This window comes from Mirounga leonina, unplaced genomic scaffold, assembly GCF_011800145.1.
Source record: "Mirounga leonina isolate KUSES-001 unplaced genomic scaffold, KU_Mleo_1.0 Mir_173, whole genome shotgun sequence".
Taxonomy (NCBI): Eukaryota; Metazoa; Chordata; class Mammalia; order Carnivora; family Phocidae; genus Mirounga; species Mirounga leonina.
Window position 1 is genome coordinate 63,985,945 of NW_023270447.1, and position 15,926 is coordinate 64,001,870.

Here is a 15,926-nt window from a genome sequence, read left to right on the forward strand (position 1 = left end):
AGTGTGCTCAAAAGGTAAATGGAGAACAGCAAATACTATGTCAAGCCTTAAGGAAACCCTTGCAAGCATCAATATTATTACAAGCTTAGAAGGAAATTTGATTTTCCACACAAGGTTTTCAGAAATAAGCCCTCGGTGTTCTCTAATTGTGATGCCACCAAGCAGAAAGTTTCTCCAGCTGAGCAAATGACTATGGCATTTATACTAAAATTTAGTAGAAAAAATTAAAAGTGTAATCTACCATGCTGATTATAAATAGTATTCAAGAATCATTTTGGGATATTAAAACAAGCATGACTTTCTGATATTTATTCTTTCTTTTTTCTTTAACATCCCTGCTTCTCAGCTCTGTTAACATCTGTAGTTTCCCATTGCATAAATTACCCTCTTCCTAAAATAAGGTAAGAGGCAACAAAAGGGAATCATTGCGGAGATCCCAAAACAAAAATCAAACATTTGTTGGAGAAATAGCATTCCTAAAATTATTTAATTCAAGGAGAATGTTGGGGTAGGGGGTGGAGTGAAGGGACTAATTAGTTAATTACGATTTCTCAACTTACAAAGGAGAACCATAACTTTGAAACAAGGCACGAAAACTGAAAATGCCAGAAAAGATGTTTGACAAGGACACATAACCCACCTCCCTCAAAACTCATGTATTTGTGGTAATTCTCTGTATTCCTCTGTACTGGGTCAAGTGTGCTGTTTATAGAGGCAGCAAGGTGACTGGAAAAAACACCACCCCCTCCCCAGTCCTTCACTTTGAAAATGAAAAGAGTCTTAACATCTCTCATCTCCCGCAGCTATTAGGATTTTATACAGAGTGACCACAGCAACAGCATGGTGTAGTATGACAAGCACTGAAGTGGGTGCCCAGAGATGTGAGGGAATAAACGTCCTGTCCCGGGAAGGAAGCTGCCCCTTTGGCCCCTGAGGGTACCTCCCTCAGAAGCTGGCCCAATAGAGAAAATAGGAAGGCCCTGTGGGAGAGGTTGAGAATTCTGCCACGCCCAAGAGCAGGGACCGCCCGAGTCACTCAAGTCACTCGGGGTTCTCTGTGGATCGGTGAAGAGAGGGAGGAAATCAGGGCCGCTATGTCCTCCACAGTGAATCAGGAAGGGACTCCAAGAAGTACTTTACCCTAATGTCACTGTGTCCTGTAGTTTATGTGTCTGTCAGCTCTTAGAATTACTCCACTTAACTCATTCCTTTTTTCTCCTTAACTTCTTACTAAAGCCCCCTCTGGAAGGTTCTAACTCGTTTCTGCTGAGCTGTAGGGAAAAGGAGGCTTGATCCAAGCCAGCAGCTGAAGCAGCTGGGGGTGTCGAGGCCAGAGTGAGAGCAGGAGAAGGGGCTACCGCAGCCCTAAAACTGGGGACCCGTGCGAACCTGGCAGAACTGGGCTGTCAGTGAGAATGTCTCAGGGTAATTTCGGTTTCCTTAACTGGAAAATCCCTCACGGTGACCCGGGTTCCCGCAGCGGCTCTGACACCAGCTGTGTGACTGTCAGCATGGGTGTCTTCAGGTCTCAGGTGCCTCGGGCACAAAACGAGCCCCGTGACTCTGTTCCAACATTGGAACTAACTCGTCCGACCCTCTGCCAGTCAGCAGAGCATCGGACAGGACATCAGTGCCACTTCAGAGGACGCCTGGGCCCCACATGCAGGTATTAGGAAACAGGCACAGCTTTGAGGCATGCCTCGGCACTGTGCTGCAATATTTTAAACCCTCTTTGTCCTGGTCTTTCGTTTCTATCCTCTGTTCTTCCCACTGGCCCAGAATGTTACTGTAGTGAATGATTATGGCAGTGCCTGGGACTTAACACTGATTGAGGGCCTCAAATCAACTGTTAGTGTTTCTGATTTCACATCACAAGACAGACTTTACCCATGCAACTTCCTTCCATTTGAAGACACAGGACCCCAGAGCCCTCAAAAAGATCTATAAGGTTAGAATTACCAAGTGGAGTCAAAAGCATTCAATCTTTTCTTGCAAGTCTAATTTGATCCCTTAGATTCTGGCTAGCTGGACATAATCAGCAAATTTCAGGCTATGACCAAATCATGATTGTTATACTGCGGTTCTCAGGCAACTTATAATTATAGAATACTATAAATAAATACTATAAATATAAGTAAATTAGGTATCTGAACAGACTGAGTACTTAAGTACCTGAAGACTTTTTGATTTCGTGTACACTATGAAATTTGTGTTATCTGTCAAAAGACAGAACTGTGCTGTCTGCTATTCTGATTTCCTATTCTAAAAGGAAGTGGGATGGATTGATACTGTAGCTTCAAACTCCCCTGAACCAGCCCAGCATAATACGGTCTTTAGCCAATCTAATTTTGGATGGAAAATTTCATCTCCTTAAAAAACAAAACAAAACATAACTCGCTGCTGCTGCTGCTAAGACAGCTTTATAATATTAGCCTTGTTAGCAGTTTCTCCACTTGGTAATACAACCAGATGTGACCCAGGCATGCTTCAGATCATGTCCTCTCCCCACAGCAAAGAACAGGCAGCATGGGCTACACAGACCATTTCCACCGAGGAGGACGTTGCAAGGCACACTGTACCTGATTGCCGAGGAAGAACTACAGACAAAAGAGTAAAGGATGGAGGAAATGGAAGGAAAAAAAGAACATTTTGTCAAATTAACACTAAGGAATGAAAATCACGCAATCACGTTACCAGTCTTCAAGCATATTCTCCGAGAGCTCCTGCCATGGGGGCATGGTTTTACAAATTATAGTAAGACCTAACTTTTCCACTCTACTAATTGCTCTTGTTAATGCATTTCTCTCACAATTAAAAAACAAAAAACAAGAAAATAAAAAGCAACAAAAACAAGCACAAGATTGCTTATGGTTTTATTTACTAAATGCCCTGGGCTGGATCCAAAGCAGAGTCACCCAACACTCCCCAGTTAAGAGCAGCCCGGGGCGATTTTGGTGTACTTTGAAGACATTTTGATGTACTAATGGAACCTAGATTTTCCTCTTTCTAACTCATGCAAATAACTGCAAAATCTGAACCCTCTTTACCAATCCTAGGTTCTCTTTAGGACTTTAGAGAATCTAGCTAAGCTGCTAAATGTATTTTAGAAGTGCTGTTTCAGATCCCTTCTATCCCCTAACCCTGGTCCTAAAAGCAGCTAAAACACAGCATAATTCATGGTCAAATTATGTCCACGGCACAGCTTTCCAGGGAAGACTACTGAGCCTGGTGTCCCCTTAGTGCATCTAGGCTCTATTTGTAACCCAGCTCAGAGCAGACAGAGTATCCCTTGGGACCCTGACAGAGTTCCTCCAGACCTCTCTGAGCCTGGGAGCCACTCAGGCTCACAATGACCAGCACTTCGGGGTGATGGGTTAGTCTTCAGATAACCAGCACAGCTGGCACCATCTCCCTAAAGACTTCGGTCGGCCAAAAAGAGGACTTTGAAATGTCTCCTACACTGGAACTCAAGTACAAGCTACTGTTAGCTAAATACAGCACTATTTTTCAGGTGGAATTATGTAGGGCACTAAGCTTAGCCCAACAGGACACCTGACATTTGGAATCTACAGACATGAGGGCCAGAGAGAGACCGCATCTTCAGTCCCCCTGGCTCTGGTCCTCCCAGCATGAGCAGTGGGAAGGTGGGATCATCTGGTCTGCTGTGTGTGAGGCTGCTTTCACCTCTAGGGGCCACATGGGAGGAACCACCACCACAAAGGATTGCTTTTCTCTTCCTTACCCGATATTTATTCTCTCCAATCTGCTCCACCTGAAACCTTTTTGCACATTTGCACTGAGCCACTTGTCTTGTGACCTATTGGTTGTAAACAACAAAAAAAGAAAAGTGTGAAGGTTAAAACAAGACTTCCTCTTCAGAGAAAGAAATATTTTTACATGCAAGCAGAACACTATTCATTATGTCTCTTTGAGGTATTTTAGGCTTTTGATACATGCATTTATCCTTTACTCCAAATTAATACATGTTACACATTTGCTTCCAAGTTCCTTCAGAGAAATGTGCTAATATGCATCAAAATCATATCAAATAAAGTGAATTAGAACTGACCTAAATTTCCACTGAGGAGCCTCTGAGTCCCAGAAGTCAGTCCTGGTGTATTCTGGGCCATACCCACGACCTGCCCCACTAATCTCTCCCTTTTCAGGATCAACAGATCCTAGGATTTCCGTGTGTTACTAATGAATTTGCTATTTTCAAGGTGATGGGTGCGATTTCCAATGTGAAAAAGTCCTTAACTAGGCAGAAAGCTTGGTGGGTATACACATCATCTTAAACATTACTTCACATTTTACTCCTTAAATGCTTCCTTTGAAGACCGGTCCCCCTGGATCCTGATGTGGGATGCCCAGGACTGAGAGAGCAGTCTGTTCTAAGCAACATGGTACCTATGAACCAGGATGTGTGTGTAAGTTTGTGAACTTTGGAGGAATGACAGAGATGTGACTCTTTTGAGTGAGAAATCATCTAGACTGAAAGAGAGAGCTCAACAGCCAGAGATCCTCTGGGGCATCATCCTCCAAATGGGGATCCCCAAACAGAACTCCAGATAATGATCTTATAACTTATAAGTCACGAGGCTGACACGGCCACTGCGCCCAACCACTGTGGTCAAAAGTGTGCTCAAAATAACAGTAATTTCTGGTACCTCATCTTCAATTTTATCTGCGTCGGTTGTTGGGCGATAAGCGTCCTTGTTGGGATGGAGAGCAGCCACGAATTCATAGTAATCAATGTAGCCATCTCCATCTCGGTCAAAAATGTCAGCGACGGCAGTCATCTCCAACTTGGTGGTAGGGAACTCTGGAGAAAAGTAATCACATTTGGAACATTAACTCAGAGGGCTTACTTGGGTTGCTGGAGGGCATGTAAATACTGCTTGAAAGAAGAAATATTTATGTTTTGCTTTTTTCCTGAAAAGCAATACATGTTCATTTAGAAGATATTAACGTTATAAAGAACATTTTTTTTAGAAAGGTCACCTAGAGATACAGTACCCAAAGACTACTCACTGTTAAGTTTTTTGGTGTTTTTGCTTATAGACTCCCTCAACCCCCATGCAATTAAAAAAACTAAACAGTATTTCAGATATACCAAAAGACATAATATTACAACTACCCATAGACCTACCATCCCATCCAACATAAGCATTTAGTTATCTACTCTTAACTACTGTTAGATACTTCGATGATTTCAGGAGAGTGACAATTTGGAACAGGATGAAGTTTCTTCTATGTTTAGATAACTGCCTTAGGTTCTCGACAAACTGCTTCCCAAAGGAAGTGTGAATATTTACAGTAGCCAGGGTGATTTATTAAAATGTAAATCAGATCTCTTAGGTGAAAACCTCTGGTGGTCTCCCACTGTCCCACTGCCTCTAGAGTAAGAGGTCAGATCTGCTCCCTTTCCCAGGGCCTACCAGGCCATGCATGAACTGGCTGCTGCTGCTCCTTCCAACTTCATCTCTTACCCCTCCGCTAGATCATGACACCCCACCCACGTTAATCTTTCTATCCCTAGAACATGCCAAGTTCGTGCCCACTTCAGTGCTTTGTATCTGCTGTTCCCTTTGCCTCTAACTCTTCCCTCAAATATCCCCTCTGCAGACAGGCCTGCCCTGGTCAGCTGGGTAAAGTAGCACAGCTGTGAGATGCTTTGTGATCCTGGCAAGTCACTTAACTACTTTTTTTTTTTTTTTAAGATTTTATTTGCGAGAGAGAACGAGAGACAGAGAGCATGAGAGGGAGGAGGGTCAGAGGGAGAAGCAGACTCCCTGCTGAGCAGGGAGCCCGATGTGGGACTCAATCCCGGGACTCCAGGATCATGACCTGAGCCGAAGGCAGTCGCTTAACCAACTGAGCCACCCAGGTGCCCACTTAACTACTTTATGCCTCAATTATTTTTCCTGCTAAAAATGAGATCATGTATTTTGTAAGCTGTTATACAGATGTCAGAAACTGGTATTACGAAAAACGTATTTTCTCAAACATTTTACTTAGAACCTCATCATTCACAAAGCTGGCTCCTTAACCTATACCTAAAACGGGTTTTACTTGCCACACTGTGTCAAACAAGACCTGTTTTGTTTTAATTCCAAGCAAAATGAGATTCTTCTTTCCATCAAAATGATAGACCAATTTTAGTAATAAGCAGTTACATTACTTAAGACTATAGCTTTAACTTCAAAAAGACTATTTAGCCAGAATATCACCTGCTTCCACCAAGTGCAAGGAATCCAGGTGTGACCCATGTTTGAAACTATGAGTGAACTCACTGGATGCTAGAATGCCATCAATAAACTCCTGCCGTGTTATCTTCCCATCCTGGTCCTTGTCAATTCGCCGGAAGAAATCCATCACCCGAGATTTTTTGTGATTCATCCAACGCATATACTTTTTCCTCCAGACATCAAAGTCAAAGTTGGCAAATTCCTTCAACTAGACAGAAATCGTAGGTGTCAACAAGACTTACTATTTTGATCCTCAAACCTGCCCAGAGCATACCCGGACTTTCAGACATTCAGTAAAGCCATGCAGGCCTTCTGGAGGGGCATCAACAATGACTTCCATGTGTTGCCTCTTTGGTGAAGGCACAATCTGGGTCCTTCACTGAAAGCCATGTACATGAGCTGTGGTATAATGACGCAGTGCGAGAAACAGTAACTGAACGACCACCATGGAAAATACGGAGCACGGAGAACAAGAATGGGTGGAGCCAGCCTTGCTTTCCCTTTGCACTTTTTCAAAGGATCACCTTCTTAGATGTAAGGGAATGGATTCTATCCCAGAAGAGAAGTCCTTCGCACTCCTCACTTACGTGATTTTGATAAGAACTATGATCACACGGAGGCCCATGTCAGAAGGCTCATGTTTCCCATCATTTTCTGAGATGAGATCATTTGAGTTCTGGCTGGAAGCATTAAGAATCCAACCCTGCACGCAAGCATGTTTCTTTGGAATGGCACCAGAGGGGGCAAAATGCCCGTCTGACTTCCATGTGAAATATTTGGCTTTGGCAGACAACAGCAGGCCTGTGCGGCGGGCAAGGCGATGTTGAGCTGCTTGACTATGTCAATGAGACAGACTCAGAATGGCTGAGGCAGCGCAGCAGTTTTCCCCCTGGCCTTTCAAACTCCAAAGTTGGAAGGAATAGAGAAAAAAAGAAAAAGCCAAAACCCAAATATGCTTAAAACTCAACTGACCTACAGAAATAACAACAAAAAACACAGAACACTCACTTCCGGGCATAGCTGCTTTGATACGCACAAATAAAAAAAAATATAAAAGGTATTAGAGGTTTGTTTTAGAAACTAGGAAGTGTAGCACTACATTTTTTAGGTTGGTTAATGACACTTCAAAATAGATTTGCTTTTCGTAATTAGTGAAGACTAGTGGAATAACAAGGTCACACAAGTTACCCTTATTTCATAATCGCGTAGCTTCTATCTTTACACAGAGGGCCCAATAATGGTCGTGACTGTGATGAGCTATGCACTCGGAGGTAACTTTGTGAAGTCATGCTCCTGATTCTTGACCACAGCCAGGTGCTGAGGAGGGTCGGGTCACAGGCCGGACCCCAGATGGACTGACTGGCTGCCTGCCTGTTTTCCCCAGCGAGGTGCTATGGCCCCCACCCTGTTGTGACCCCCGTGTGGCTTTCCGCCCGGGGGCCTGCAGGACAGAGCCCTGGCTCACACTGGTCTGTTTCCACTTCTACAGAAGCTGGTCATAAGAGGGCCTCAGAAGGTAAGAAGTCACCTCCCTCCAGGGAAGGCTGCCTGGCAGGGCCTCACCTCCTCCAGTCGATCCAAGGCGTCATTGAGCTTCCGCTGCCGCTCCAGCGCTAGGAGCCACACCTGCTGCCAGCGGGCGGACAGCTGGTTGACCCGTGGGTTTTTTGCTTCGGACTGTGAGAGGATTGGCATGGGAGGAGGTGTGGGCTGACTCAAGGACTTCCCTAAAAGGAAAAACAACCACGAGATTAGAAAAGCTGGTTTTGTCAGTTCACAAGGAGAAAGTGCCAGATGTGTTAACTCAGGACACCTTTCAAATGGTATCCAATCAGTAAATGTGAGAAGCAGCCTGGGACCTGGCAATATTCCGGTATTAAGCATACTCATTTCAAAACTACTGCTCCTCCTCCCAGCCAACAGGCGTTTGTCTCATATCTTCCATTTATTCTGTCCTTTGCGAACTGAGGAAATGTCAGCTGAACCAAAAAAGCAATGGCTTGGGCGCCTGGGTGGCTCAGTTGGTTAAGCGACTGCCTTCGGCTCAGGTCATGATCCTGGAGTCACAGGATCGAGTCCCGCATTGGGCTCCCTGCTCGGCGGGGAGTCTGCTTCTCCCTCTGACCCTCCCCCCTCTCATGTGCTCTCTCTCATTCTCTCTCTCAAATAAATAAATAAAATCTTAAAAAAAAAAAAAAAAAAGCAATGGCTCTACAGGAGCTGATTTACCTGGTAACTAAGTCAGTGCAAACCAATGTAAACAGTTAGCGCTGATGGCCACAACAATGGAACGGCCCCTGCAAGAACAATCTGCCTGACCACTTCAAAATTCTATGCCAGTCCAAGAAAATGGAATATAGTTACTATGTGGTGGTGTAAGAAAAGTGAGTTTCAAAAAAATATTTTTGTCTTGTTTTGTTTTAAAGTAGGCTCCACAGCCAATATGGGGCTTGAATTTACGACCCTGAGATCAAGAGTTGCAGCTCTACTGACTGAGCCAGCCAGGAGCCCCAAAAAGAAGTTTTTTGACAGGGATTTGGAAAGTGCTCATCTTCAAACAGCCAGAATGAAACACCCTAACACAGGAGGCTAGAAACATACTGCTGCCACTGCGAGATTTCTCGATGAAAGGCGTGTGAGCAGGCTCTATGTTTTTCCTTTTGTAGGTCTTCGTGACCCGGTCCACGTCAGGCTGTTTGCGAGTCATCTCCTCCATAAACGTCTGTCAAACACAAACAACAGGGATCAGAGTTCAGCGTTTTCTTGGACTAAGATAGAATCCAGCACCTTCTTACTCACAAAGCCCAAGCTCATGATGGAACAGATGCCTTTGTACACTATCTCATTCTTTTCAGGAAACATGGCTGAGCAAGGCACTTCATCAGTTGCTGGAAACCTAAAGGGATCAGACATGGCTTCTGATTCCAAGGAGCTCACAGCTGAGTGAGGAAAATCAGGAAGTCAGTGCAATGAATGGCACCCAGGATGGCAAAAACAGACCGAGGATGAGTCCCCACAGGCCGAGGCGCCAAGGAGAGCTGCCTAGAGATGGGCTTGAGTGTAGTAGTGAGGGATGAAGAACTGGCCAAAGACTGGGTGGAGGGTAGTCCCAGCAGAAGGCACAGTGCAGAGAGATCCAGGGAGCCTGACAATGTAGTGAGCCAGGGCCCTTCAGATCACTGGCTGAACCCAAGATGCAATCAGAAGAACAGCAGGAGGGAGGGCTGGAGAGGGAGGCAGGAGAAAGATCCATTAAGGCCTTATGTTTGGCTAAGGGACTGGGATTTTATTTGGAGAGCAATGGAGGGCAACTGAGTTATTTTTGATTCAGAGAAGAGACCTGATGAGATCCTTACAGCTATGGTTCCTACTTCAGTATAGAAGGCAGGTCATGGTGGGGGATGAGTTAGGACACCACTGCAGTAACTGAAACAAAACACGGTGAGGGCCTGAGCCAGGGCAGGAAAGACAGAACCAAGGGGTATTCTGGAAGTAGGACAGCTAGAGCCCAGTGGCTGGCCAGATGTGGGGGTTGTAGGAAAGGCAGGCATCCCAGACACATCACAGAAGGTGGGTGGATGAGGAGGCAGGCTTGGAAGGGAGGGCGGGGTGCTGCCTCTGGTTTATACATCTAGACTTCTGGAGATAATGGTACCGGAGATGAAGGAACAGATGTGAAAGGTTTGGATTATAGGCGGTGGCTGAAGCTGCTGGACTAGATAAAACCTCAGCAGTGTGAGAAGAGGGTCAAGAATGGAACTTAAGCAAACACAACACTAACAAGTAGAGAGAGGAAAAGGAAACAGCTGAGAAGACTGAGAAGGAATAGTCAGAGAGATGGGAGAAAAACAAGATGGAAGGACAGAAGTCAAAAGAGGTTTTCAGAAGGAAGAGGCAACTCTGTCACATGTCGAATAAGACAAAGACTGGAAGCACCAGTTGGATTTGGCCAGTGGGACGTGACTGGGATAGTATTAGTGGTCTGATGGGGATGGGAGCCAGACCCAAGGGCCTGGGGAGTGAGTGGGAAACAAGGAGAAAAGACAGGGGACCAGAAGCTTGTTTGAAAAAGGAGGGAGGGAACAATGAGGGTAACTCCAAGGGAACACAGGGTTGAGAGAAGATGTCTAGAAGGTTTGGAGGAAAGAGCAAATAGAATGGGAGAGCTTAAAGACACAAGGAAAAGAGGGGATCACAGAAGGGAGAGGGGTGGCCTTGAATAAGAAGATAATCTCTCAGTCAGGAGAGAAGGTGTCAATGTAGGCACCTTGATAGGAAGTACAGGGGGTTCTCAAAGGTGAGGCTAATTATTTACATACACTAAAAAGACTGTATGTCCACAATATAACTAAACAAGAGCCACACTTGCATTCAGTATAAACAATCATGGTCAAAAACCATCTTTGCCTCCCAAGGATATATTATGAAGATAGCTCAACTGAGCTTTCCTTCATTCAGTTTAGTTTGATGTGCTGTTCTTGCCCATCTCTGGGTTTAGGCAAGAGATCTTTCTGCACCCAGGTGTAAAACCTTGGCAGACTTCCGAGATGGCCCATAGGATTCCCACTCCTGGGGTACATGCCCTGTATCAGACCCTCCCCTTGAGGGAGGGTAACACCTGTGGAAAGAATGGGAGAATCGCTTCCTTGATTACACTTTACCATATAAGATCCGTCTGAGCAGGTTGGAGAGCCTCTCCTGCTGGTGCTGAAGACCTACACTGCCTCACTGTGAGCGCGCTGGGCAGTTGAGCCCTGAGGGCAGCCTCTGGGAGCCAACAGTGACTCCTGGCTGACAGCCAGCAAGAAAATGGAGACCCGGGTCCCACAATCACAAGGAGTCCGATTCTGCCAGCAACTGGAGTGAGCCTGGGCGAGAGCTGCAGAGCTGGCTGACACCTTGATTCGGCCCAGTAAGACCCTGAGAGGAGGACCCAGAGGACTCGTGTCCAGACACCTGCCCCATGGAAACTGCGAGATAATAAGCGTGTGTTGTCTGAAGCTGCTAAGTCTGTGCGAATATGATAAGCAGCCACTTAAAACCAAATAGACAGGGCTCCATGAGCCATGCAGGAACACCTGCGGCCGCCAGACCTGGCTACCATACCTGATGCTCAGCAATAAGGGCTTTCACTCGGTCAATGTTCTGAGGGATCGACTCCTGGTCCCGCTGAATGAGGGTGGTCTCGGCCCACTGGATCCACGCCAGAAGTTCTTCCAGAAGCTCAGCATTAGCCACCAGTTCTGACAAGGCTGTTTCAAGACGCTGCTGGTGCTGCTTTGCCCAGGTCAGGACCTGAGGAGAGAGAAACCATCGCCTCTCTCAGTTGAGCACATCCTTTGTTTCCAAAGTCCATTTTGTCACCTGATCCTAACAATGACCTTCAGGAGGAAGACCACTCAGGCACTCAAGAGGTCTCACCCTTACTCCAGAGACAGAGCTGGAATAAGCAATCAGCACTCATGGAAACAAATCTAGTACACATGTCCTATTATACACAGGATTTCTCAGGAAGGAGGGAAAAATACAAAACCGAGTCCACTGGAATTTATCAGTGAACACATCACTACACCAGCACTATTATTCCAAATTGCTGCTCATTACCGAGAAAACAGTCATTACTAAAATGCTAACTTAACTCTTATTGAGATACCCAGAGTGAGTGAAAAATTCTTATCTGGGAGGTGGGTGGAGAAAACTCAGTAGCGTTTTGTTCCTATAAACCCACTATATGGGGCACGTGTCGTCTTCCTCTAAAACCAGGAACTCACCTCCTCAAAGCGAGCCCGGATGATGGTGATCCAGTGCTTGATGGTAGTGATGCAATCGGGGTGGCAGACAGCCAGGATGGCCTCTCCCATTGCTACTGCTGTGCTAACATCCGCTCGCTTTTCTTCCACTTTCTTCATGAACTCCTAAACAAAAAAGATTTGAAAACCAAAACTAAAGAAATCTACTCTAGCAGCACTGTTAACTTACACTGTGAGAGGGGGAAAGATTTCAGTGTAGTTTTTCCCTCCGTATGTGTTCACACAGGCCCCTACAAGCCTGCATCCCTGTGTCTCTGGTACTTTCTTTCCAGTTCTAACAGATGTGAGGAGGTGAAGGGTTTACACAAGAATGACTGCCTCGGGGCGCCTGGGTGGCTCAGTCGTTAAGTATCTGCCTTCGGCTCAGGTCGTGATCCCAGGGTCCTGGGATCGAGCCCCGCATCGGGCTTCCCGCTCTGTGGAGAGCCTGCTTCTCCCTCTCCCACTCCCCCTGCTTGTGTTCCCTCTCTCGCTGTGTCTCTGTCAAATAAATAAAATCTTTAAAAAAAAAAAAAAAAAAAAGAATGACTGCCTCTGCTACAGGTAACAAAGACGAGGAGGGACACAGATGGGCGCCCCCTTTCCCAGGCTGGGCGTGACCCTCGTCCTATTCTGAGTTTCTCTTTTTTTAAAAAAATCCTGTTTTAATTCGCTTCTGTGTGTATAAACAAACAGTACTGTCTTGGACAAATGACAGCTATAAAACACTATAATATTTTAAAAATACCAGCAACAGAATACCAAATGCCAAAACCAAGATTAAAATCTCCTAGTGGGTAATACAAAAATTAAAAAAGGAAATATTTCCCATCTTATTAGGACAGATTGTGGCCCCAGATACCGCATTGTATTCTGAAGCTTGGTAAGAGGCTCAGGGCCCGAAGCTGATTAACATAAGGAAAGCCAAACCAAGCCCTGTGCACATGAGAAGTCTAGAGAGGGTGGAATAGTCCACAGTTTTCTTCATATGATACCATGCTGTTTCACTTGTTTACAACCAACATGCATTACACTTTTGTAAAAACAAATGAATGATCTTCAAGGTGTCACAAAACCCACTAGTGATTTGCCTCTCATTCCTGCTATAAACCAATAAGCTGGGCCCATTCCGGTTCTAGTGCTTTGCACATGAGGTCCACAATTCCCAAGCAAAAGCTGCCTTCCTTGAGTGGCGGGCAGCCCTCACCCTTGGGTCACCGTGGGTCACTGCACGCTGGGGCTGGATTACCTTATGGGTGTCAATGAGAGCCTGTAAGGCCTCTGTGTCATCTGGAAGTGCTCCCCGAAAGCGAAGCGTCTGCTCTGCTTCAGAAAGCCACTCCAACAGCATGTGGACTGTGTCTCGAAACTCTTCCGCCTGAAATAACCAAGCACAACAGACTGAACCTCTCTGCAGCCAAGGTCCTGAACACGGGGGTACGCCAGGAAAAGGGTTGGCCCTGAACTCAGTGCATCGTAGGCGCTGATGGCCCTCTCAAGGCCCCCCACAAAGGTCATCTTTCATTTGCAGATCTTGGAAAAGCAACTGAACTCCTTTTTTTCCTCTAATACAAATGAATGTTAAAATCTTGTAGAACATTCAGAATATCAATGTTTCACTTTATGTTCATTTTGAGACTGGCTGGAACTGATCCTGATAAAGAAATGAGAATGAATCTGCTCAGATCCTCCCCCTTGGGTTGTCCCCACTAAAGTCTCTGACCTGTTTTAAGGCCTGCTCAAGTCGGCTTTGTTTGGAGACAGAGAGTTTGCACACAGTGTCCCAGCGAGTGCTCAGTTCCTGGAGCTGTCCTTTCACCCATGTGGTGTCATCACGACTGTTCTCAATCAGCTCTCGGCCTGACCGCTTCAGTACCTGAACAGTTCCTGTTCGCTTTCCCAGTTCCTTCTGGAAAACCTAGAAAAGAAAAACAGAGGAATCAGTTTGCTGAGAAATGTTTTGAACCCAAGAAGCAAAACCACAGAGGAAAGGAATCGCTTAGTTCCATTCTCCTCAGTAGGTTCCAGTTGTGCATCTTTTACGCAGAGCGAGACAGGACAATGTGTAAGAAAACCACCCAGAAGAGGTGGCTCTAAAGATGAAGGGCGTGGCCCTGGATAAGCTGCTTAGCTGGAGTCCCAGTTTCCTAACTTGTAACATAGGAATGATGTTATAGCAAAATTTCCAGAATTGTGGGAGTTAAGTAAGAACACATTTGCCATGTGCACAGTAAGAGTTTGATGTAATTTCAAGTAAAGCTGAATGCTTTGTGCTAAAACAAGAGGACATTATGGAGGTTAACATGACAGGTGTAGGTTACACATAAACATTGCTGTGCATGGTGTTGGGCTTGCTTGGGTCAAAAGCAGCTAAAAAAAGAACTCATTTTCATTTTAGGAGTCAGTGGAAATGGAGATCTTGAGGGGTTCTCAGTTTAAATTCATTGTGTGACTCAACTGAAAGATACAAACAGGAAGGGGGGGCAAACCCCAAGATGGTATTTACACATTGCCAAATCTGAATCAAAGCAATTTGGGTAAATTCACTGTGACTGATGCAGAATCCCAGCAATACACACAGAGTGAGGCAAGGTCTCTCCGATGAACAGAGACACAGGCTCGTGTAGCCTTCCCTTCTCGGCTGGATGGGAGCATGCGCAGGAGGCCTGCAGAGACCGAGGACCCAATGGCTCTGCCTCCCTGCGGCGCCCCTCCCGCCCCTCACCTTATGGGCGTCCATGAGGTTCATGACGAGGTCGAGGTCCCCGTGCACGGGCTGGTCCTCGGCCAGCTGCGGCTCCACCTTGTACAGCCAGTCGACCAAGGCCTGCAAAGCATCCATGAATTGGCCGGAAAACAGCAGGGCCTCCTCCAACTTGTGCTGCCTGAGAAAAGCACACAAACCTCACTGTTTTTAGAGATCCCTTTTCTTTGGCTGGCTCAGTCCTGACTGCTGAATGGAATACTGCTTGAACTCTAGAGAGAGGGGACCCTCCGTGCTGGGCTGGTTTGAAATAGAGTAAAAAGTGACTAAGAGATATGCCTAGACATTTTTAATCAAACTATTCTCTAGAATGGAGTAAGTGTAGTGTAGGAGGTGGGTACAGATGCCCTCCTGGCACCTAAAGAATCCAACGGTTATACACATGGATACACCCTAATCACCTAAGGTCTGTGTTAATCATTTTATACCACTTAGGTAGAGGATGATGGTTTTGGTCATGGTCTGTAGTCAGGAGTTCAACTACCAGCTCTACACCAGTTGTGTGACCCTGGGCTGTCTCATCACCTGTTTGAACCTCAGTCACCTCATCTAAAAAATGGAAGTACAAATAATACAAAGATACCATATTACTTAGCATAGCATAGTGGGTACAAGTGGATAAAAGTACAACTTATGGAACCAAATCCAACAGCTTCAAATCCCAGCTCTGCTGCTTAGTAGCTGAGTGACCTTTGGCGGGAGTTAAGAAACCTCTTTATGATCACTTTTCTCATCTGTAAAATGGGAATAACAGTACCCCCCCTCAGTGGTTGTTAGGAGGATTACATGATTAGTAGCCTCTGTTTGGCACGTGCTCAGTAGTAATCACCCAGTAAAGGTCAGGCATTATGATGGTTAAATGAGGTGATACGCGCAGAGATTTTGCTCGCTGTCCGACACAGTGAGCGAGCTCACTGAAAAGCTGTTAGTATCACAAACTGGTCACTGACAAATATTTGGAGTTACTAATCTTCTGTGGCTGTTGGCTTGAGTTTCTAGGCCTCTCTCTCTACTACAGTAAGATTCAAGCTTAAAATGAGAATTTTAACATTTTTTTATTATTGTCACATTTATCACCATACATTACATCATTAGTATTTGATGTAGGGTTCCATGATCCATTGT

At 45.5% G+C, this 15,926-nt stretch overlaps 1 protein-coding gene across 14 annotated transcripts in view; it reads right to left on the minus strand.

Moving 5' to 3' along the window:
- MACF1 (microtubule actin crosslinking factor 1) overlaps positions 1-15,926 on the minus strand; it is a 324,108-nt gene that overhangs the window by 13,014 nt on the left and 295,168 nt on the right. For 10 of the 14 annotated variants that reach the window (XM_035018976.1, XM_035018975.1, XM_035018963.1 and 7 more), the window contains 11 exons: positions 14,763-14,922; positions 13,761-13,955; positions 13,287-13,415; positions 12,020-12,163; positions 11,355-11,543; positions 8,850-8,970; positions 7,812-7,975; positions 6,294-6,456; positions 4,668-4,822; positions 3,743-3,817; positions 2,580-2,597 (listed from right to left, as the gene is read on the minus strand). In XM_035018976.1, coding sequence (XP_034874867.1) covers positions 2,580-2,597; positions 3,743-3,817; positions 4,668-4,822; positions 6,294-6,456; positions 7,812-7,975; positions 8,850-8,970; positions 11,355-11,543; positions 12,020-12,163; positions 13,287-13,415; positions 13,761-13,955; positions 14,763-14,922 — 1,513 coding nt within the window. The remainder of the gene's footprint in view (positions 1-2,579; positions 2,598-3,742; positions 3,818-4,667; positions 4,823-6,293; positions 6,457-7,811; positions 7,976-8,849; positions 8,971-11,354; positions 11,544-12,019; positions 12,164-13,286; positions 13,416-13,760; positions 13,956-14,762; positions 14,923-15,926) is intronic. The other 4 variants (XM_035018964.1, XM_035018968.1, XM_035018972.1 and 1 more) reach the window with 1 other exon arrangement.